Source organism: Pteronotus mesoamericanus, unplaced genomic scaffold, assembly GCF_021234165.1.
Source record: "Pteronotus mesoamericanus isolate MK-2021 breed Mesoamerican mustached bat unplaced genomic scaffold, CSHL_Meso_final contig_75, whole genome shotgun sequence".
Taxonomy (NCBI): Eukaryota; Metazoa; Chordata; class Mammalia; order Chiroptera; family Mormoopidae; genus Pteronotus; species Pteronotus mesoamericanus.
Window position 1 is genome coordinate 4,505,008 of NW_026555249.1, and position 24,143 is coordinate 4,529,150.

General features: G+C 45.3%; 1 protein-coding gene across 1 annotated transcript in view; it reads left to right on the forward strand.

The window, feature by feature from the left end:
* The window catches only part of PDZD2 (PDZ domain containing 2), a 203,250-nt gene that overhangs the window by 145,739 nt on the left and 33,368 nt on the right, over positions 1 to 24,143 (forward strand). The window contains exons 7-8 of the mRNA XM_054583993.1: positions 15,006 to 15,117; positions 22,904 to 23,049. Coding sequence (XP_054439968.1) covers positions 15,006 to 15,117; positions 22,904 to 23,049 — 258 coding nt within the window. The remainder of the gene's footprint in view (positions 1 to 15,005; positions 15,118 to 22,903; positions 23,050 to 24,143) is intronic.

Sequence of the window (24,143 nt, forward strand, 5' to 3'; positions counted from 1 at the left end):
TGTCTAGCCTCAGGATTCACCTCTTCTAGAAAGTCTTCCCAGATACACACATCCTTCTTGGCTGGGCCCCAGCATGCATTACACCCTGTATTTTCATCCATGACTCTTAGCACAGATTATAACATGTATTCATGTGACAGTTTGGTTAATGGCATCATTCCCTATTAGTAGAGGATCCACGGGCACAGGACCCATGTCAGGTTTGCTTGCTTGGGTATACCAGGTGCTCACGGTGGGCTCTCAACATGTATGATAGGATGGTTGGTTGGTTGGTTGGTTGGCTGGACAGGTGAGCAGACAGGTAGATGGTTGCTATAATTGCTTTCCTTCCTAATGCATCCTTAGACTCCTCATCAAATGATTTGGTTATCATCCACTGACTTGCCTGTCTTCCCCAGCATACTGGGAATTTAAAATGGGGATGGCACCTAGTAGGTGCTTACTATTTGTGTCTGAAAACTAGGAAGCCTCTCTGCCTCTCTCGTGGGAGCTGCCATCTGAGATTCAAAGATCAGTGATGTTGAGATCATTTTCCCAAGTATAGTATTGGGAGGACACAGTGTCTCTTGCTTTTAAAATAGGACATTTGCAGCAGCAGCTCAGTAACAAATGAGTAGATTTCACACTTTTTGTTTGGTTAAGACTTGAAAACTCAAAACAGCTACACAGGGCATTTAGGCCTTGATTTTTAACAAATCAACAATGACAACAATGGAGTGATCACCCCAAGGGAGGTGATGAAGTGGGATGCGAGTGACAAGATCAGGCAAGAAGCCACCAGAGCAAGGACCATGCAGCTGCCAGTCTCAGAGATGCGGGTTGTGGCTAATCACACTGAAATGTCAGAGTTACAAGGAACCTTGGGGATTAGCTGGTCCAGACATTGCATTTCATAAGCTAGAAATTGCAGGTGAGAGAGACACCTGCTGAGTTCCACCGATAGCAAGCTTGTTCCCTGGATGAGTCGTGTTCTTGCTCAAGTCAGCTAGGAGAGAAAAGCGAAAAAGAGAAAGGAAAGAAAAGGTGAACCCACAAAGAAAAGCATTCCTGTTGTCTAGCCGATCATCACACCTCCAGGTTTCCCACTGGAGGGACCCATTTGGCAGATCTGAGGTGGGGGGGCGTGCAGGAGTCTTTTCAAAAGCAGCCCAGGTGGGCACCAGCCTGAAGCAGGCAGCATTACCTGCTGACCCCCAATTCCCCAAGTTGTACTTTTTTCCCTCCACTACCCCAAACTGTGAACTGCCCTCTTTCCCCTCGCAGCCCCAGACTTCCCCACGTAGGTCTCAGCTCACTTAGACATTCCTTCAGCCGCACTTCCGCTGGCACAGCCGGACAGATGACCTTGTTTGAAACTCAGTGCAGTGTGTGGAATTGCCGGAGCGAGATAAGAAAAACCAGGCTGCAATAATTGCTGGCCTAAGAAAACAAGATTTATGTGCGGGGGTGGTTTTTGTTTGGTTTGGTTTGATTTCATACTTAAAGAGATGAAGCGATTATTTAAATGGGTGGGGAAAAATATATGATAAGAATAATTATTTGGCCTGGATGGATTTGCCCAGAAAACTGCTGAAGTTTGAGTTAGGCTCATTCCCGTGGCACATTTTCCGGGGCCTGTTCCAACTTGCTACCTGGCTCGTGCTGCCCGTTCATCTGCGCAGTTCGCGGTTCTCAGGGAAGCAAACAACCCGTGCTCTGCGTAGAAAAGCAAATATTCATCAGCCGCATACCGCAGTGGTCTCCCAAGTGGGGTGAGCACACTGGGTGGGGGGCGGGGGGGCTAGATCATCCCTTGGAGTGTGGGAGGAAAGCACTTAGAATTGTATCTCATGTCAGATATGTTTGTGCTTTCTGGTGCATGTATACATTAATCTGATACTCTTGGATTATAATTTATGAATCTGTGTCAGGAGAGCCCGCTGGCTGCAAAACCCACTAAAGTGGCCGGCCCAGCACCGGGCAGTGGGACACGGAGGCAGAGACATGCCCTGATGAGCCGTCCACTTTATTATCGTCGTTTGGATGTGAAAAATTCCTTCCAGTTTCCGTGAAAATAAAGTATGGGCTACTAGAGCATGTAATGAAGTTTCTTTGCCCTCCGATTCATTTCTTTTATGAAAATAATACTGTAGAAGTCATAAAGGGAACTCCTCGCTCCAGGTGGGTTATTTCCTGTCCGTTCAGTATGCCAAGACGCGTCTCAGCACTGCCCCCTGTTACAAATGTTGCTCCTGTACATAGCACCCCTGTGGATTTAGTTTTGTATGGTTTTTGGGGAGTTCAAATCTCTAGTTCTCCCACTGAAATGTGGAGTGGACTGTATTGACTTGAAGGGATGTGGCAGTTCAGAAATGAAAGTGAAATAACAACTTCTTCTGCCGTAGGCAAGAGATGGCAGTTACGCAGGGAAAATCAAACAGGATGGTGTGACTCGTTTGCACACCATCCGTCTCGGTAATACCGTTTATTTGCTCACGAGCTTTGCTCAGTCTATAAGGTAACAGGAATCCTTGAGATGTATGTGTCTTTTGAGACTCTAAATAGAAATGGAGCTGATACACACAGATTCTTGCTCTCTCTTAAAAGAAACAGGATATCCCCACTTAGTTTCCATTCCAGTTATTGTGTTGGTTTTTAAAGGCAAATGATGAAGTCACCTTTGGCAGTGCATAGATCAGTTAGACAAACGGCAATGAGTGGTCCGAACAAAACAAATATCTCAGTTGAAGACTTCATGAGCAGTGGAAGATTTGGAGTTTTGAGGTATCTTTCTCCTTTTACCACATCTTATACACCACGGTAGGACACAGCTGAGAAATAAAAACAGAGCAAAATGTAAGAGAGCAGAAGGTGCTCTGTGGAATCCAGGGCAGAAATTTCCCATAGAAATAGAGCTGTTTACAATGAACAGAATTCTCCCCACCCAAGTGTTTGCCTGCCTAGGTTTTTGTTTGCTGCCTGTTTGGTTTTTGCTTGCCCAGCTTTTATTACATAAGTTACTGACTTAGTAAATGACATTTGCAGAAAATGTAAGCCATGCCTCTCCCTCTGGTTCTTGCTCTTGTTTCTTCATTTGAAAGAACATTCCTTCCACTCCTGACTCTCGAGATTCTGAAGCCCTTCATTCCTCAGAGACGTTTCTAATGACTCCAGACTTTTGCGGTCTCTACGTTCTCTGATTGCTGATCTTATTTGTCTGTTTGCCACATTTTAGCTCTTAAAAATCAGAAGGACACCTCCTGATTTATGTAAGTGGGTAAGATAGATGTGTCTCAAAATGTGCTGGTAAAGCGGTTGTTTCCAATTTATTTCCCCTAGAGACAAATATATTAAAAAATATTTGTGGTATTATCTTGTAAGCTAGTGGTGGCAAATAGGGGGCCCACATGTCTCTCTCTCTCTCTCCTCTCTCTCTCTCGCTGTCTCTCGCTCTCTCTTTCTCACGCATGCATGCGCACACACACGCACACATGCACACACACGCATGCATGCACACACACGCACACATGCACACACACGCACAGGCTCTTTAGCTCCCAGAGCAAACACTTCTAATTCTTCCTAAAGCTTTTCCCACTGATACCAGATACAACCTCAGAAGTTGATAACATGGCATTCAGGTGCCTACATCCAAGACCTAGTATGAATCAGCACTGGACTTGGCCAGCTTGACTTTGCCACCCATGTGAACTGGGTGCTTTGGGAGATAAAAAGACATAACACAGCCTTCCTCTCTTATAGTATTTATTAAATTCCATAATGAATTATAGGCTTTTCTGTACTTTTCATACCCCCTTCTTCTATATAATTAATCCCTAGGAGCCATGTGCTATATATATATATGGCCTAAAGGAGGGATGTCTGATTTCTTCCAGGGATCAGGGAGGGTTCAGTGGATAGGGAGGTATTTGACTATTCCATAGGAATTCCACAAAAACACCCACAAAAATAGGTGACATTCTAGAGCAGAAATATAACACATACAGTGGTCCACCAACAGAAAATTTTAAAGCCTGCTTAAGGATCAACTCAATAGTCTATTAAATGCAAAGGGTTAGCCCATGATTTTAGTTCCAGACTAAGGCATTAGGACTTACTTTACAAGTACTGTGACTCATTGATGGGTTTTAATTGAGTGAGGGGGCCAGATTAATCCCCAAAGCCCAATGGCAAAGTTGTTTTCAGAGGAGATACCACGGGGGACCACTAAGCCTTGCCTCCAATAGCACTTGCCTTAAGATGTCTGTACTTGTCAGTGCCTTCCCTTCAACGTTCCATGTTTCCAAAAAAAATTCTCAAGCTTGTTCACAATGACTTCGGACAGGGATGAGTAGGCTAGGGCATGAGCTATTCCCGTAAGCGAAGGACTGGCAGTTGTAAAGTTCAGGTCGTAAACGATGCAGGCTCTGCCGGCCAAGCAGTGTCTCTCGGCAGCAGCGCTAGGTGGTGGTGTAGCGTGAAAGCAGCCACAGGCGGTAAAGTGCACTAATGGCCACGGCTGTGTTCTAATAAAACTTTACAGAAGCAGGCGTGGGCCCCGGCCTGGCCCCTGGGCAGCCCTCCCGACCCCTGCTGTAGCTGGTCCTGCGTGAGCCTGGGGCAGCTCTCGGGACTGCTGGCCAGGCGGCCCCCACAGAGCGCGCCTCAGCACTCCAGGACGCTGCTTCAAGAAGGACATGCCCTTAGGAATATCAGTCAGCAAATCAGCACGCACTCAACACCATCCTGGAATATACAGAATGCAGAGTGTTGGTCTGGAAAAGGCAGCAGAAGGCCTTAGGGTACTGCCTGGGACGTGACAGGCCGAACTGTAACCACAATGTCTTCTCCAGGACCAGTTCCTCACCATTTGAGGCCTCAGTGGAATGCCCCGTTAAAACAATCCCGTTCTGTTACAATCCGCCATGTAATCACGTAAAAACTTCCTCTAAAACTTCCTTTTCGTATGGAGGGGGAAGGGCCCTTGAAGGATCTGGCATGTGTTTACTGTTGCTGTGAAATTGGACTTGACCCAGCTGCTGTATTGGACCACCTCTGATGATTCATCCCTTATTTTCTTACCTGCCAGTCCTTCTGCTTACATCTTTGGTCTCTTTTATATGCCTTTTTGATAGCCCTCCACCTGCCTCAACTTTATGTATATCTCGGGATTTTCTCACACACACATACACACTCTCTCTCTCTCTCTCTCTCTCTCTCTCTCATCACTCTTGAATTGAGAGTAAAGCGTATCATAGTCCTGCTCCCAGAAATATGGCCAATGAGAGCAGGCAGCCAGCTCCTGCTGACCGGTGACCCAGGGGTCTGCCTTTAGTAACCAGCCCATAAACCCAGAAAAAAAAATCCAGGCCCTGCATGGTCCTCACCCACTAGGTCATGGGAATATGCAAGAGTGAGAGATTCCTGCCTCACAGAGGTCTGTATTTGCTTCAGTTTGAAATCAGTACCAAGGAGGGACACGTTCTCCCTCTTGCCAGCCACATCTGCTGCTGTTGTTTTTTTTTTAAGAACTGAGTTGAGAGTGACTTGAGGACAATGATCTCTTCTTGGGAAGGTGACACATAGAAATCTATACCAGGAGAGACAAACATGCACCAGTGAGTGATCCCATGCCTGTGTTCTTAAAGGTGGATTTATTCGCCTCAGCTTTCTAAGGGACCAGGAGAATGGTTTGATTTGCATGCATAAAAATCATCCAAATCACCAACAAAGTGGGCTCAGATTGTTTGGGGATGATAAATGGAAGGAAACCGGAAGTGGGCTCAGCTAGAACAAGGACAATATTATTCTATCGGCTGAGCCACAGCCCAACGCCTGGGTCCGCACCAGCTGCTGCTTCCCCCAGCTGCCTTGGAGGCTCTGCCTCTCCCAGAGCCTGCTGGCACTTGGCGAGCTCTGCTCCTCAGCTTTACTGTTTTCCTCTTCAGCTCTGAGTTACCCTCTTTGTTGGAAAGCAATGAGTCTAGTGTTGCAGTAGATTTGTGTTTGAATTTCTGCAGTCAGCTCTCAGGCTTCTTGCTACTTTGGGGCTGATTTATGGTTGGTCCCTTTGCCATTTTCTGAATGGTTAGTTATTCCCAGTCCTGGCCTCCGCTTCTCTTTCAGTCACTCAAACATCTGCCCCAGAGATTTGGAAAGCAAACGTCCTTCGGCAGCCTGAAAACAACCTCAGTGCAGCTGAAGCATGAGAGGGAAGTCCCCAGGCTCCGCTGCCCTGTAGATACTGACAAGGGGAAAGAGCCAGCGCAGTTTCCTAGGGATTTGGAGCCTGGATGTCTCCTGTCACATCTGCAGATTTTTTTTTTGGTCAAGTGCTGGGAGCCACAAAAATGTGGCATGAACTGGGTGCAGCCAGCCCTCCTGCTGTTTTCCTTGGGATCATATGTGCTTGCGCAATGGAAATGGTTGGAGATAAAAGCCACACTTCGCATGGTCGGTTAGTAAGGCGTCAAGAGTTAGCTGAGAAAGACAGATGATGTTCAGGAGTTCGGCATCCTATTAGTCACAGTGCGTTCATGGAGATCTCATAAACGCCTTGGACAGCAGTTGTAGCACATGTCTGAGTGCTAGACTTTTAGCTTGGACCAAAGAGGCCTGTCTCATAGTAGACAATGATGTTTGCTCCCCACCCCGAGGAGACTAAAATCTGCCAGAAACTAAAACTCAATTTCTATGCTGTTTCTCATCCAAAATTATGCCTTGCCCTTTGTCCAGTGCGGCTTTTCAGAGGTTCTGCAATGAGATGAAAATGTCAACATAATGATGTTCAGATAATTAAAATGCCAACCAATCCATATCCCCTAAAGGTTATAACCCAAAGACGTTAAAGCCTAAAGTAATTAACATCCAAACAGAAATTTCCTTGATCTTTTGAGTTAAAAACCAAAGCACTTCATGGCCTCCACCACTCTCTCCTATGTCTTATTTTGCTCCATCTTAACTAAGGAAATTCTTTTTTTTTTTTTTTGTAATTTTATTACGTGTCAATTTCAAGTGTACAGCTCAGTGGTTCAACAGTCACATACTTTAATGCTCCCCTCAATATTCCCAGTACCCAACTGGCACCATACGTAGTTATCACAGTATTTTTGACTATATTTCCCATGCTTTCCTTACTTCCCTGTGACTGTTCTATAACTACCAATTTGTGCTCCTCAGTCCCCTCACCTCTCTCACTCAGTCCCCCAACCCCCGCCCCTACGGCAGCCACCAGTTCTCTCTCTGTATCTGTGAGCCTTTATCAGTTTTGTTTGTTCATTTATTTTGTTCTTTAGATTCCACATGTACGTGAAGTCACGCAGTATTTGGATTTCTCAGACTGACTTACTAACTAAGGAGACTCTGGCTGTTGGGTGCTGGGGGAAGGTGGTGCTTTTCAGCATCTCTGTATCACCTGAGCTGTTTTCCACTGAAACAAATATGGCTCTTTTAGCTCTAAGAAAGTCGAATTTTTTCAACAGCAGGTCTCTTGTGTGCTTTACTTGTTAGTGAAATGTAAGTGAACAAAGAGTAAATAGACCCACATTGGTATCAAAACATTGGCCATGTAGACAAATGAGCCAATCCCCATCCCCTCGACAGCAGTCCCAGGCAAAATTTTGTTCTCAGGACCTTATTTAATTTTGCCAAAAACCACATTAAGAATTGTAAAGTCTGAAATTTTATACTCCAGATTAATGGGTGCTGGCAGAAGACATGAGATTCCTGGGTCAGAGACAAACGACTTTGTTACTCACGACACAGCAGTTTTCGGCTTTCTGCAGCCCCAGGTTAAGATTCAGTCTCAGTTTAGAGCTTCATTGTGGGCATGGCCCCCACCCACAGACATGCACACCCTTTGGGAGTGATGCATAGAGGCTCAGGTAGGTGCACACGCAGTGGATCTGCATCCCAGCTGAGGAACCCTGAGCATAGGTGACCTGAATCTTTTATGATGGGCCAGATACAAACCTGATTGCTCTTTGCTCCAGGGAGAGACATTATCTTTATTCTACTGGACAGTATACAAATCTGCTGCTTTCTCTTCCTTTCTCTACCTGTCAGGACTGTTCACTCTACAGACATCCTTGAAAGGATAGATAACCCACAGTAAAAACAGCCTGTGCCTCTGTTCACAAGACACAGAAATGGGAGAGACCCATGGAGAAATGTCTCCCAAAAGGCTATATAGCAGAGGCTCAATACTATCACATGAAGCTGGGTTGATGATGAAAATATTCTTGGCTTCTCTTAAAGATGCCAGTCAATCTATAGAAATCGTTTGGAGTCCATGGCAGTGAACTTAAACTCAGCTCATTAGGAATCTTCCCAGTCTAGGTGGGAGAATCAGTCTGGTCCTACTTACAGTGCTTTTTGTTTATATTCAAGAGTTTCTTTTTTAAATCAATTTTTTTATTGATTTTTCAGAGAGAGAAAGGGAAACATCAGTTTGAGTCCCACTTATTTATGCGTTCACTGGTTGATTCTTGTATGTGCCCTGACTGGGAATTGAACCCACAACCTTGGCATACTGGGACAGCGCTCTAACCAGCTGAGCTACCCAGACAGAGCCAAGAGCTTCTTGATTTGCATTCACACATTACGATAAAAGTAGAGGGCACCCTGGTGTGCCACATTGGGTGTGACTTACGTCCATGACAGAGCTTCCTCATTCTCAGAAGCAGACGTTTCAGTCCCGGGCTGCATGTTCCATTTCCACTGCCTTGTGATAGAGAAGGGCTTGGCCTGGAGGGAGCTGCATCTCCCACCTCCGCTGATGCAGCTTGAAACACACCCTCTGCACATTCATGAACCAGACCTGCTGTTGATGATTCTGAAGTTTATGCCCCTAATGAGCTAGTAAGGCTAATACCTCTGCCCCTGCTCCTTGGCAAGTCCTTCCGCAGGTTTTGAATGTTCCCAGATTTGAGTAGCATGGCTTCCTGCTACATATTTTTGGGCAGTAATTGAATATGCCTCTAGTGTTTCCTATCTGTCTCCTTTTGGGAAGGCTCGCTTTGAATTTCTGTTTAACCTGTTACTTAAATGGACCCCTTTCTTCTTTCATAACCCTGCTTGCTAAGTCTGTGTGCCTTTTTTACTTCCGCTGTTCCTTTGCTTTCTGACTCAGATATTTTTTCCAAAATACTATTCTAGACTCTGTCATATGGGGCCCATCATTGTGAAAGAGATGGAATCAATGAGTCCTCTGTTTACTAAAGTGTCCATTGTTCAAATGTATCTTCACTACTGCCACCTCTGTCTTGGCTCATTCCACCCAGGAAATAAACTCCCCTCAGACCAACACCAACTGCTGGCCTATTATTGTCCCACCTGGCTCCCATTCCTCAGGCCACTTCCGTCAGGGCAACAAAAATAACTACATCCCTTTAAAATTTACCCAGAAATTTCTTTTTTAACTCTTCCTGGTCGTCCTCACGCCTCTGCTTTAAATCTGATCCTTCTGGGTGTAGCCGTCCCAAATCCTCTTACTCAGCTCTTCATCTGCAGCTCATAAATCACATCTCTCGTCGTTTCTGGGCCCAGGATCCCAGCAGGAAGTTCTTGCATTCTGTTCCCTGTGGTTTTCTCTTTCTCCCTCAGTTGGATATGTTCAGGTCGCAGTCACGCTCCCTGATCTAGGAATATCTAAGGGTCTCCTTGCTTTTGTAATGTTCACTTTAAGAACATCTCTCTCTTCCTTACACGTCATTGTATCCTCCTGGGCTTCACAATCTCACCTCCCCTTCATCTATGTCCATTCATCCCCTGAGATCTCATCTTCTTAAGGAAATATCTCTGTTCCTTTAGCAAATCGCGAAGTCTTCTGTATTATCCTTCTTGCACGACTCCTGTTCTGATCGTCAGACCAGAGCATGTTCTCAAATCCTCTTTGGTGCCCTGTGCAAACTTGATTTCTAAAATCTAAGTGTCCCAGGCACATGCCTTGAAACTGTCTTCTTAACTGTTAGGTGTACAGTGATGTTATGGGGCTTCTTTCCTCATCTTCACTCCAAGAAGATGGCGCATTCTCTTTGGGTCCCCACAGCTTTTGCTTTATCTGGTAATTAAATCTGTTACCTCCTATAGGTATGAAGTTAGAACACACTGCAGCCCAGAGCTGTAATCATAGTCTATGCAATCACTAAATCTAGAGGCACGCTGGCACCTGGTAGGAAGAAAGATTGAGGGTTTTGGTTTTGGGGAGGTTTTGTTTTTGTTTTTTTAAGTAAACCTTCCCTATACCCCCATTATACACATTAGGAACTCTCCTAGTATCCTCACATGCATTCTTTAATCCTCATCATAAGTCTGTAAGATAAATTACAAGGTAAGGTTAACTCTTCAGAAATAAGTACTCACGTTCCTATTGTATGGAATTAAAGAACTGCTTCTGACATCAATGTGCTATTAATATATTATGGGCACAATAGATGTCACAGCCCACGGTACATGTGAATTTCATCATATACCCTTCATGTGTTCATAGTCCATACGGAGAGTGGGTCAGAGGTTCCCACAGTTGCTGCTTATATACCTATATTCTGAATAGAACGTAGCCTGATGGTAACAACTTTTTCGCCTTTTTTGGCCAGGGGCTACCCGGGTGCAGCAGGGAGCCTCATTCTCCCCACTCCGTCTTTGGAGTAAGCTCAGGGGAGGGGAGGGAGGACTGGGGAAATTCCCGCTCAGCCCGCATCTGCTTTGGAGGCTGGTCCTTTTTGGACCAGGACACTGGTGAATTGCATAGGTCTAGGTCCATAAGCCCGAGCTCTTATTATAGCTCCTTGTGACTCTGATGCACGCCAAAGCTCGTCTGGGTCATCCCTGACCCTGGGAATCTTCCCTCAAAATCAGATCTACTCCACATACCTGCGTAAATCAGTGTCAACTCGTTCAGCCATTCCTTCTACCACTGCTTCAGCTGAGCTCCCTTGCTGGCAACTGAGTCGCCTGCACACCGAGTTGCCCGGGGCCTTCTCGGGGCCACGTGCGGATTCAGCTTCCTCAGCTTGCACCACGCACTTGTCTCCTTGCTGGCTTTAGAACTTTCTTACTGTCATCTTCTCTTCTCTGTGTCCCTGTGGGATTCTGTCTTTCATTTTTAAAATCTCTTCGCTGTCATTTTAGTATGGTTTCAGGAGGGAAATCTGTCCATCTTTTATCTGAAGGCTATATCATTTCATTCTTAAATCGAGCCCCATTGTTCAAATGAGAGGACATTGAAGCTCAGAAAGGTTGATAAAAGTGTCTGCATTGCTAATAAATGATGCAGCTGAGATTTGTGCCCAGGCAGCTGGACTCTTAGCCACTCTGCCCTACCACCTCACTGTGAAACCGGAAGCTAGACGTGGTGCGCCTTCATTGAGAGAGAATCTCCTAGGTTACAGGTGTGGCGCAGCACGCAAACAGAGAGGCCCTAACTTGGAAATTGGCAAGTTGTATCAGATCCCATTAATAGAATGGCATTGTTGTATGACATATGAGTTAGAAATTGCTGATGAATAATAGATTATATCAACTGCTTCTCTGAACCAACGGTCTTCCAGGAGAACTTTGTGCACATTTCATTTTAGGGCAACTAAAATGACATCATTTCCAGAGCAGTTTGATTTGTTCTGTGAATCTGAAAAAAAGTAAAACCAACAAAAGGACTTTCTTAGAATGTGAATATTTTCAGACAATAGTCATTTAGTTTAGTCAAACTAAAGAGAGAATCATTGTAATCAAAATTGCACTTCCAGGGTTGTTACTTCCTGAAATAACGTAGAACTAATGTATCTGAGCAACCTACTTCCTGTTCATTGAGTTACAAGCCACCTAAAATCGTGACAGACCAGTTTTCTCTTGGAAGAGGAAACGGTTTCATTTAAATCCGGAGCCCTGTGCCAGAGCTCACCAGCGCAGGGTGCCTTTGCAGCACTTGGAGGGGGCTCTGGGGCCGCTCTTAATCCGTTTTAGCTCCAGGCTTTCGATAGTAATGTGACAGACACCATCTTTACCATAGATTCCTTGGATATAAGAAATCTTACTGGTATTATATAGATCATAGAAACCAAATCTCATCTCATCCTTCGGTGTATTTGAGGACTACAGAAAAGATTGTTCTTTAAGGCAGTGATTCTTACTTCTAAACCACCTCCCTCAGCCTGTGAAAATCAAGAACCGTGTATAGCACCAGCGTTGGTCTCATAAGGACTTCGGGTTTGATGGAGCGTCTGTGTGCCCTTGTAAAGATCTATACCATTCCTTTTGTGCTGACTTTCTTCACACACAATCAGTGCTAGGCCCTGGATATGTGTTATGACAAACGGGTCTCAGTGACAAACCTATGGGTCTCACTTCTACTTCCTCATCTGTCAAATGGAGATGATATTATTTACCTTGGGACACACGTTTGCTGTGAAAATTAAGTGGGAAAAAATTGAGGTTAATGGGATGGGGTGTCCAACCTTTTGGTGTCTCTGGGCCACACCGAGAGAAGGAGAGCTGTCCTCAGCCACACATTAAGTACACGAACACTAACGGAAACTGATGAGGCAAAAAAAAAAAAAAAAGTTTTAAGTAAATTTACGATTTTGTGTTGGGCCACAATCATAGCCATCCTAGGCCTTGGGGTTCAGTATTGATCATCCAAAGTTATTCATTTAAAAGCAGCCCTGGCTGGTGTGGTTCAGTGGATTGAGCACCAGCCTGCAAAGCAAAGGGTCACTGGTTCGATTACCAGTCAGGGCACATGCCTGGGTTGCAGGCCAGGTCCCCAGAGAGGGGTGTGCAAGAGGCAACCCCACACATTGATGTTTCTCTCCCTCTTTTCTCCCTCCCTTCCCCTCTCTCTAAAAATGAGTAAAATCTTTAAAAGCACCTTATGATGGAGGGGCAGAAAATACCCTAGCAATACATGAAGCTGGAAATCAGGGACTGAATAGGTCACAGCCTTTGGCCTGCAGTGAGTTGCAGAACTGCGAGCAGGCCACTTTTCTTCTTGGTTTTATTCCTGTGCGTGTTTATGTTATCTCCAAAATTTCTGATTGTATGCAAACCTGCGGCTATGCTGGGGGAAAAAAAAAAATAGGAGAAGGGATGGAGGAAATGTCTACATCCAGAAACAGCAGGCCGAGGTGGTTTTCCTCCCTTGACGTGAACTTCTCACATGGGTTCCCTGTAGGCTGGCAGCCTCAGTCAGGGGGTGTAACCAGCAAGAACCAGGAATTTAACCTGCAATTGCTGTTTACAGTCTGGAGACAGGTTCTTTCTGTAAAATTTTTAAACCATGCAAAGGAGAGGCTTCTCTCTGGATTATTTCTATTTGCATGTTTTCTGTGCCCCAGATCTCTGGCATGTCTCCAAGAGGGTTCTTTTGCACTATGTCTGAATTAATGTCACAATTTGGGGGTGGGAAACACATCTCTCCAAAGAATCTCTAAAATCACCTTCAGGATTCCATTATTGCCTTTACTTCATAATTTAAACCTGGAGACCTGCCAGTCCCTGACATTGTAATAGGAATTCACCAAATTTATCTTAGTTTTATATGTCAGGATTAATTTGTTTTCCCAAAGCCCCTTCCTCAGTTTGCCAACATCTCCTCATTTCTCAGACCGTTTTTCCCTGTATCTTATCCAGAAAGATATTTGAACTTAAGGGCAAAGAGCGAATCTTCTAAATCTTATGCGTTACATACAATTTATATAAAAGCAATTACCTCTTAAAAGGAGGTTTACCTGGGAGATTTCCCTTATAGCTTACTTCATACATTTTCATGTACTGAATTTTAGATACCATGTATAATTTTTATTATTCATTAAAATTCAGAGATTCTTTTACCTTATAATTACATGACTTTCCAATGACTGCCAGGTGTTAAAGGGTATCTTCTGTCATTTTGCAGTATATGTTCCTTCACATGAATCTTTTGTATTTCAATTAATATGACTTTATTTCCCAAAAGCCACAAAGAAAAAATGAAATTTCAAATGCGTAGGCTCACTGTTGGATATACCTCATCAGTTTTGTACATATTAATTTACCCCCCCCCCCAATTTTTTATAACCACTGTCAGCACATAAGTCTCCTCTCTAAGAAACATAATTTTGGTGTTTTTTGTTTTTTTTTTTTAAAGCTTGAAGGGGGACCCGGTAGATCTTGGGGCCGTCCTTCTGCATCACCTGTTGGAGCCTGGTAGTGTAGACATACAACTTACAGGTGTGTAGGCAGACTTTACGTGGACACCTCCACGTGGCCCTGGCAGTGCCTGACTCCGGAAGGTGTTTAATCAGTACTCAGGAGTGTAGCGCACGAAACATCCAGTTGGCCCGAGGGCTGTGGGTATTTGGCTGCCACAAAATCAAAGTTTGCTGTATTTTAAGAACTGAAGAATTGAACTTAAATTTCTGGTTTACTGTTTGCTGCAATTTGCTCTAGAGGAAAAAAAGCACTAAACTACAAGTCAAGAGACTTGGGCTCTAGTTGTGGCTTTGTGACCACTGACCACATCGGTATCTTGTCCAACAAGTTTTCTCAAGAAATGAAAAGACCCCCTCGAGCCCTATAAACTTTGGGACCTGCCCTGGTTGAGTGGCTTGGTTGGTTAGAGCGTCGTCCGGAACATCAAAAGGTTGTGGGTTCAATTCCCGGTCAGGGCACATGCCTGGGTTGAGGGTTTGATCCCTGCTTGGGGCAGGTACTGAAGGCAGCCAGTTGATGTTTCTCCCTCACATCAGTGTTTTTCTCCCTCTGTCTCTCCCTTCCTCTCTCTCTAAAATCAATAAACATATCCTTGGGTAAGGATTTTAAAAAAATAAATAAACATGTCCTTGGGTAAGGATTTTAAAAAAAAACAAACTTTGCAACCTCCCTGGCTCTGAGCTGTGCGGTGAGGTGAGGTGCTGCTGGGGAAGGACTTGCCTCCAGATTTTCAGCAGGGCTGCGCTCTGATCCTTACCCCTTCACGTGGTACCTGGATTGCTGCTCCCGGAGCCTGGAGATAACCTTCTCCCGTCAGCCCTGTGCTCTCTGCTTTTCAGATCCCCGGGGCAGATGAGCCCCAAGACTCCTGTGGCTCCGAGGATTCCAAGGGGAACCTGGAAAGTCCCAAACAGGGCAGCAGTAAAATGAAACTCAAAAGCCGTCTTTCAGGTAAGTGGAGCTGTTTGCTGGATTTGATCTTTCTGAAAATAAGGCTCCAGCTTCAGGACTGGGAGGAGACAGTCATTAGCAGGATGAGCTCTTCTTTTTTTCTTTCTTAAAACCTCAAAATTGGTTTTCCTTCAGATAGTGCATGTCACAGGCATAGGGCTGCATTCAGCCTGGCCTCCCACGTGAATGTTTTTGCAGCATAATGAAGTGACTGTGAACACCTCTGTTTGTCTCTGCTTAAATTTAAATTTCCTGCGTGTTTGGTCTCATTACTTCAGTAGGACTCTTCAGGTGACCCTGTCCCGATGACACATTCCTGATGGCCTCTTTTCCCAGCAAACATACCTCTGCCCCAAGCCCTCGGTCCACCACAACAAGGAGCAAAGAGCTATTTATATAATATCAAATCTGTACTGCAACGAGTAGGGGGGTAAGGAATGGGATGGAGTGGCAGCCTTCGGAACAGACAGACAGGTTTGACGTTTCCTGGGCACGTCCTTACAGTGTCTGGCCTGTGCCCTGAGAGAGGGAGTCAGCAGTGAAAGCAGAGACTGGGTGCCAGGACCCAGTGGCCTCCGCGGGTCCCAGGCAGCTTTGCTTTGCCAGGTCCTTCCCTCTATTAAAAGTATACCCACCCTGACCTGTTGGGTCAGTTGTCTGGAGTGTCACCCAATTTCACCAAAATGTTGTGTGTTCAATTCCCAGTCAGGGCACATACGCTGGTTGCAGGTTCGATCCCCAGTTGGAATGTGTACAGGAGACAACCAATCGATATTTCTCTCTCTCTCTCTCTCTCTCTCTCTCGCCCCCTTCCTCTCTCTCTCAAATCAGTAAACATGTCCTCGAGTGAGAATATAGAAAATACTAACAATTATGTTTTATGGTTGCGTTGGTATAAAGTTACACGCTGGACTCATTATTGGCTATTCATCACTATTATGTTCTTCTTCTTCTGAATTTAAGAAATTAAAACACGTTTATGGGTCCTTACAAGTGGCGTGGGCCCACGGCACTGTGTCTGTGGCCTGAAGGGGAAGCTGGCCCAGGCTGCCCGTCCCTGGGAGACGTCAGGTGTAGCAGGCGCCGCAGGGTAGCTTGGCAGGACCGGGTTTCCCCTCCGCTCTTGACTGGCCTTATCACCTGGTGCCAACTATGTCATGTCCCTGAATGCCACTCCCTCGCATGCAAAAAGGAGGTGATAATGCTGACTTTGAAGGGTTGAACAGGTTCTTTAAAATAATAATAATAAGCTCCCATGAAGGTGGCTCGCACAAAGCAGGTACATTAACATCCAGAAGTCCGTTTCGTCTTCCTGCTACTCAGATCAGTGGTGAGAGGCAGCACCTGTGCCTGTCCATCAAGAGCATCCCCTCCCACCCGGCCTGGCCCCGCCTGGCCCCGCGCTGAGTTCGTCTCAGGTGAGGTGGCTGGTCTAAGACCATAAAACACATCAGTTTCATTTCTTGAGTAACAAAATGAATTGCTTTGTGTTTGTAACTCAGAACAATTGGGCCCTATGTACCTGAGCGAAGGCTAGAATGTGGGTTTGTGACAAGAACAGCGTGATGCCCAGAGGGTGGTTAAAGAGAGTCGGCCTGAGGAACAGCTGAGAGAAATACGAGGCCTGTCCAGAAGGTGTCCAGCCATGCAATGTGAAAAATGGAGACATTTATTGGAGAAGATTCAAGATACAAGAAACATTGTACATAGGACAGTGATGCCTCTGTCCCCTTCAAAGTAGGCACCTTGAGACCTCACCCAAATTCTCCCAATTGCTTTCAGCTCCCCATTGTATTTTCCTGAATCTTATTGACAGTCTGAAATCTTTTCCCTTTCAAAGGTGACTTTAGTTTTGGGAAAAGCTAGAAGTTGCAGGGCGCCAAATCTGGGCTATAGAGGGGCTGAGTCACCTGGGTGATTTGGTGGTTCGCCGTAAACTCTGCCCGAGACATGATGCACGAGCAGGCACATTGTCGTGATGAAGCTGCCAGTCACCAGCTGCCCACAGCTGTGGCCACACAGCACTCACGCTCACTCAGTGGTGTCTGCCGCCCCCACCAACTAGTACCGTGAAGACATCATTGTTCACGCATGCACATTCCAGTCCACTCTCCTTGGCGGCCAGGTTACATCGATGTCACACAAACTGTTCTCGTTATAGTGACAATGGCTGGACTTTTTTCCAGACAGACCTCGTACATTTAAATCCTGCACGTGTTTGGGACCGGAAGCACAGAGGAGACCTTTAGGCCAGCTGTCCTGGCAGAGTTGACTGACACCTTGTAAACGGTTCCCAGAGGAGGGCCACAGAGCTCTGTGGAGATATGAGGGACCTATGAAACCAGTGCGGTCACGCTCCTCATTTTATGGATGAGACCGGAGAGCTAAGGGAATCCCAAAGGTCACTCATTCAGTGCCACCAGAAAGATCTGCGTCCCAACAGAGTTCTTCTCACCGACCCCTCGACTTACTGAGGATCTTGAAAGGAGTCCTGTTCCCCAGTCTGGGGCTTCATAGATGTAGACGTGGGGAGGGGGGTGTCTAACTGAGGACCTTCCAGGTCCACAATTCTCTAGCTGTGTTTATTCTATTAATTTCGAATGAGCAGCACATGCAGCTGAGTAATGAATCCAGGGCTGGCTGCTATTTGCTGTTTGTGGATGCCTCCCCCTCCTGTGCCTTTCTCAGACATCCAGGGCCATAGCAAGGAAGTGGGGAGGAAGCACTGCCCAGCTCTGCGTGACCTGGGACAAGTGACTTCACTTCCCTGGCTCTGCTTCTTCATTTATTCTACCAGTCCGTGTGTGTGCCTTCGAAGTGCCAGGCCTCCCTGAAAGATGGAGCTGAACGCCCTGGCCAGTGTGGGTTCAGCTCGTGGGAGTGTCATCCTGTAGCAGAAAGTTGCAGGTTCAGTCCTGGCCGGGCCACAGGCCTGGCTTGCAGGTTTGTTTCCCAGTCTGGGTGCATGCGATCCCTAGTCCAGGTGTGTATGGGAGGCGACCAAGTGATACTGCTCTCACATTGATGTTTCTCTCTCTCCCTTCCTCTCTCTCTCTGAAATCAATGAAAAAATGTCCCTGGGTGAGGATTAAAAAAAATGAAGTTGAGGGAACATGCCAGGTAGCGCCCCTCCAAAGGGTGGTAGCGCTAGGCCCTCACTCGGCAGTAGCTGCCACTGTTACGACCATTGCTGTCATTAATATCACATCATCACTGTCATTGTCGTCCTCCTCTTTCCCTCTCAAGAAGGGAAGGTGCTTCACTGGGTACAAGGGCGAGTCTCAAGGACATGGAGGCCATGACCAGGCAGCTCGGAGGTCCAAAGAGTGGAAGTCTCTCTGGACCGTGGCGCCCAGGGGAGACATTCACGGGGGGCAAGAGAGGAGGGCCGGGACCTTGGCAGGGTTTGGTCGGACAGAAGGGGAGGACAAGCGTTGTCTAGACGTGTAAAAAAAAAATTGCGAGAGCTGCCTAGGGACAAGGGGGAAAACCTGGTGAGAGGAGTTTGGGGTAGCTGTTTTTCCTCCGCATCTGTCTGCGAGACCTAGCAATTCTACAGTCACGGCGGTTCAGTCCAGCGGAGCTCGTCAGAGCGATCGGGAGAGAGGAGACGCTTGGGGTGGGAGGTGACGGAGCCGGCAGAGTTGGGGGAAACGTCAAATGATATTTATGTGCTCCCCAGTTTTGGAAAGGATGCGGGTTTTAGACAAATCCTTTCCTTTGAGAATCAGCAGGCTAGAGCAATGGATTCATGTAGCTGGGTTGTGGGAGATAAGACTGGAAAAGCAATTTGGAGGCCTTTTAAAGAGGCTTTAGGAATTGGGTCTGCAGTCAGTGCTGTGAAATATGTTCAATCTACAGACATTTGAATACAGAAGATTTTAATGTGATGAGCTCCTAATTTGTCTTGTAAACTTGGATATTTATTTCGTATTTTCTTAAAGCGAGTCACCCTGGTATTTGCCTATCAGTCTGTTATCTCAGACACTACCGTATGTGGTTTCTCTTCTGTTGATGGCAAGTGCCTCCCTGTCAGCTCCAAAGGAATTTTCTTCTAATCAATCTTTTTCAGATGAGTAAGCATGCCAAGAGAGATTAATCTGGTCATGAATTATTAAGGAGGTGTTCTGTAAAGAGGTTCCAGCCATTTCCACTTCAACTTTTGCCCAGTCTGGCTCCAAAAAAATGACTAAAGTGATTTCATGGAACATTTTTTCTGAAATTTTAACCTGAGTTCTCATACTTCATGTCTTCTTTTTTGCCAGCAGGGTTCCCTTTTAATTTTGGTATTTTTGATTTAGCCATGTTAATGCCTTAGGCTTGTGATCTTCTTAAATGGAAAATTTTCTTTGACTGCAAAGGAATTTCAGGTGTTTGAAAACCTGTATAACAAAGTTAATATTCAGCTTTTGAAAAACTAAGCCTTTAGTGATGTCCATTTTAAAATAATTGTCTGCCCTACTCTAACTTTTAATCACTATTAGAAATTCATCAAGCCCTGGCTGGTGTGGCTCAGTGGGTTGGGGGAACCGGCCTGTAAACTGAAGGGTCGCCAGTTCGATTCCTGGTCAGGGGACATGCCCGGGTTGTGGACTGGGTCCCTGGTTGGGAGCGTGTGAGACAACCAATCAATGTGTCTCTCACACATCGATGTTTCTCTCCCTCCCTTCCCTTCTCTCTAAAAATAAATAAACCTTTAAAAATATGTTTTTAAAAAATTCACCAATGTATTATTTATAAAAGAGTACAGAATTATCTTGTTTCATCCCATGAAAAACTTTTAGGTAAATTGAAGTTTTAGATCATCAAATAAAACATTATACAGTCTAGGAGAGCTTGATATTCCAAAGACTCTATATGTGTGTATAGCTACACACACACACACACACACACATGCATACGCATATATACATACATATTGTGCAGCAATTTTCAACCACTGTGCCACAAGAATTTTTAAAATATGCAGTACCTGACTATTTGATCAGTGGCACTGACCTCTTTTCCCTTAGAAAATTCCCTTTAAATGTTGTCACATTTAAAAATGACAACAGCCAACACAACAATAGCCATCCAGTGGGAGTGAATAAAAAATTACACCTACTTTCTGTCAGGTCAGGAAAAAATATACTTTTGGTGTGCTGAAGAATTTTAGTAAGTAGTTTATGTGTGCCATGAGATGAAAAAGATTAAAAATCACTGATACAGTGTAATGTGATTATAGCTACTAATTCAAGGTAATTAAGCCATCACTTAAGATTAAAGTCCCTTAAATTATCTTATTTTTAAATGACATATAATATAAAGGATGTACTGATGAAGGTGTCTTTAAAAATCATTACTATGAAATTTCTTAAACAAGACACAAAAGTACTAACCAAAAAGGGGGAAGAATATCTATACATTTCACTATATTAAATGTATGAACTTTTGCTTATAAAAAAATAACATTAAGAGGGTGAAAAGGCAAGTCACAGACATAGAGAGGATATTTACAATACATAAATCCCACGATCTATGCAAATATCCAAAATATATTAACAAAATTAAAATTCTGTAAACCGACAACAAAAGACAGAAACACAATAAAAGAATGGGTAGAAGACTTGAACAGGCACTTTACAAAAGAAAAACAGCCAGTGAATATTTTAGAAGAATCTCAGTCACAATTAGTCATCAGTGAAACGTAAATTAAAACCATGATGAAATGCCATTCTATAGCCACCACAGTGGCTAAAATTTAAAAGACTGGCACCGCTAAGTGTGACACAGACGTAGAAAAACTAGAACTCACGCACACTGCTGACATGACATTGGTAAAGGTGCATGTTTACCTGTAACCCAGCAACTCCGCTCCCAGATCCACATCCAACAGGCATGACGTGTAACAGGAATCTTCAGGATCAGCATGGTCTAGATCAGGGTGAGCAAACTACTGCCAATAGCTGTATTTGTATGACCCATGAGCTAAACATTTTTAGTGGGTGTAAAAAGTTTTGTAAAGAATATGCAACTGAAACCATTTGTGGCCCATAAAGCCTAAAACATTGACTTTCTCGCCTTTACACACACACACACACACACACACACAGTTTACTGACCCTTGTTTTAGACCTAAAACTGGAAGTAAACCAACTGTCAATCCGCAAAAGAATGGATGTTTATACATGGAAATAGTACACAGAAATGGCGTGTTTATACAACAAAATAGTACACAGAAATGGGATGAACGATCTGTTGGCATGCAACAACATGGTGGAATTTCACAAACAAATGCCAAGAATGAGGGGCCAGCCCTGGCCGGTGCGGCTCAGCTGGATGGAGCATCATCCTGTACACCAAAAGGTTGGGGGTTCAGTTCCCAGTCAAGGCACATACCTAGATTGCGAGTTTAATCCCCATTCGGCGACGTATGGGAAGCAGCCAATTGATGTTTCTCTCTTTCACACTCTCCCTTCCATACTCTTTAAAATCAGTAAACCGGTTTTTAAAAATTTTTTTTAAAAGAATGAGGAGCCAGACACACAAAAAAGTACATACTGCATGTGTTTATTTATATAAAGGTTGAAAAGAGACAAAAGTAATGTGTGATGTTGGAAACCTGGGTAGTGGTTACCCTTGGATGAGAGGTGGTTAGTAACACAAAATGGGCTTTTGCATCCTGGCAAGGTTGTTTCTTGGTTTGGGTGTTGGTTATCAGTACATCCACTTTGTGAAATTTCATGACACTGTATGTTTATTATTTGTGCGCATTTCTGTAAGTTGTTATAATTCTTTTAAGTTTATTTTAAATGTCATTATTATACATGAAAAGGGCACGTCTGCCCCAGCAATGGACCTCTACCAACCACGGAGCGACGCGCCCCCATCACTAGAAAACAGCCTCCTGAGAGGAGCATTCTCGCTGTTGCTTATTGCCCTGTCAACCACGGCTGCACCTTCCTGGGGTAAAACATGAGGGGAGACCCCAAAAAACGCAGAAGTTATTTATTAAAAATTGTGTATTTGTTCTTACATGTTTAAACTTCAGCCACCTTCCAAGTACTCTCCATTTGATGCAATAGACCTTTTGAGAATTTTTGTCCACTGCTCAAAACACTTTTTGAACTCATCGATTTTGATGCCTTTTAGTGCATCTGCTGTTTTTTGTTTCACCTCTTCCGCAGTATTAAAACATTTCCCGTTCAGGGCTTTTTTCATCCAGAGTAACCAAGTCGCCCTAGGTCAAGATCACATGAAAAGGGAGGTGGGGCACAGGAGCCATGCCATTTTCGGTCAAAAACTGCTGAACACTCAGCACGGTGTGGGCAGGTGCACTTGTAAATCACCCATAGTGAAATGGGCGAATGCATTCAGAGAGTCTTCAGAAAAAAATCACTGAAGCCAAATGCAGCCTCTCAACAACACCAACAGCTGGTACACTGGTACAGATGGGTTCCTAGAACACTCAGGTAGTGGAGGGAAGCCTGTACTACTAGGGACCTGCCCTCCAGAAGATAATTCTGGGGGATTTTTGGGTCCCCCCTCGTGTATACATCTCCCTTATCTGATCCCTTCAAAAACTGGTACTTTCTTCATAATCTGGTATGACTGCTTCAACACACACTGATCTGATGGAGAGCTTGATGGTAGAACGTGGTGAGCTTGGTGTTTTGAAAGAATTGGACACCAGGCCTTCTGCAGACCATGACTGTGCATATAAATACCACAGGTTTGTCCCTGTGTATGCTCTTAAGCTTCTGTTTGTCCCATATCAAGCCATGTCTTTTTCCCATGTATTTTCAAGGGGGCGTACACCGTCTAGAATCTGTTGAAGAGTATAACGAGCTGATGGTGCAAAATGGGGACCCCCGGGCCAGGATGTTGGAGGTGTCCCGAGATGGCCGGAAGCACTCTCTTCCCCAGCTGCTGGAGTCTTCGAGCACAGCACAGGTAGGCAGTGCCATGGAGCTGCTTGCTTTCTCACGCAGTCACAGCCGACCGGTCGGGGAGGAAAGAGCATGCTTCCACCCCTGGGTCTCTAGGCTTTCTTTTATTCTTCCAAAGACCACCAAGAGCTTCTGGGTTCTGAACACCTGCACGTCCGTGTGGGCCAGGAGTATCTGGGACTAGAAATATAATACAAAGAGTGAGGTCTCTCTGGGGAGGCTAGAAGGAAGTCAGCCCAATATTTGAAAACAATAGAGAAAAATAATCCCCTGTTGGATCTTGATGTCTTGACCCCCTTCCTACTGCGTGGTTTGGCACCGAGAGCTGCCTTCAGCTGCTGGGAGACTGTGGCGCCGCACGGTCTGGGGGGAACCACCGTTACTTGTTGAGTGGGCACATCAGGTGTCAGGCTAACAACTGGGTGGGTCGATGCTGGGTTGCGTGAGAGAAGGAAGGGAGTGTGTTGTGGCGTGTTACCTATGCTGTACCTGGGATCCTTATGTTACACAGGAATCAGACGGGGCTGCAGAGAGGGGTGAAGTGGGTGGTGATGTTAATATCCCAGAGCCCGTCCCCATAAGTGCTTGGGGCTCCATAACTCCAAATGGGGACTCCTCTTCAATTACATCATCCTGAACCCAGTTCAAACTGGGTGGGTGTCTCATGACCGCATTGGAGGCAGGCTCAGTCTCTGGCGAACTTGAGGAAGGTTCTCAGGTCCTGGCCCATCAGCCAGGGGGCTCAAGAGGAACCACTGGCATCTCGCTCCAGGCCTGTGATGAGGCAGAGGCGGAGGAGAAGAGGGCGAGGCGGTAATGACACCCGAAGTGCTGGGGGACACATAGATCGTAGAGCTCGAAAGGACCCGGTTAGGTCACCTGGGTCAGGCCCTTACTTTAAATGTGGTGTCATCATTTCACATATAGAACAACTGAATCTCAACGAGATGAACTGTTTTGCTCAAAGTGCTGTGCCAGAATCACTGGGAAGGAAGCTTTGCATGAAAAGTGCCCACAATTCCAAGGCCATTGCTGATCGGGTTATTGTGTGTTCAGTTCGCCCAAAGGCACCTTGAGTTGGGGCATCAAGAGAAAACA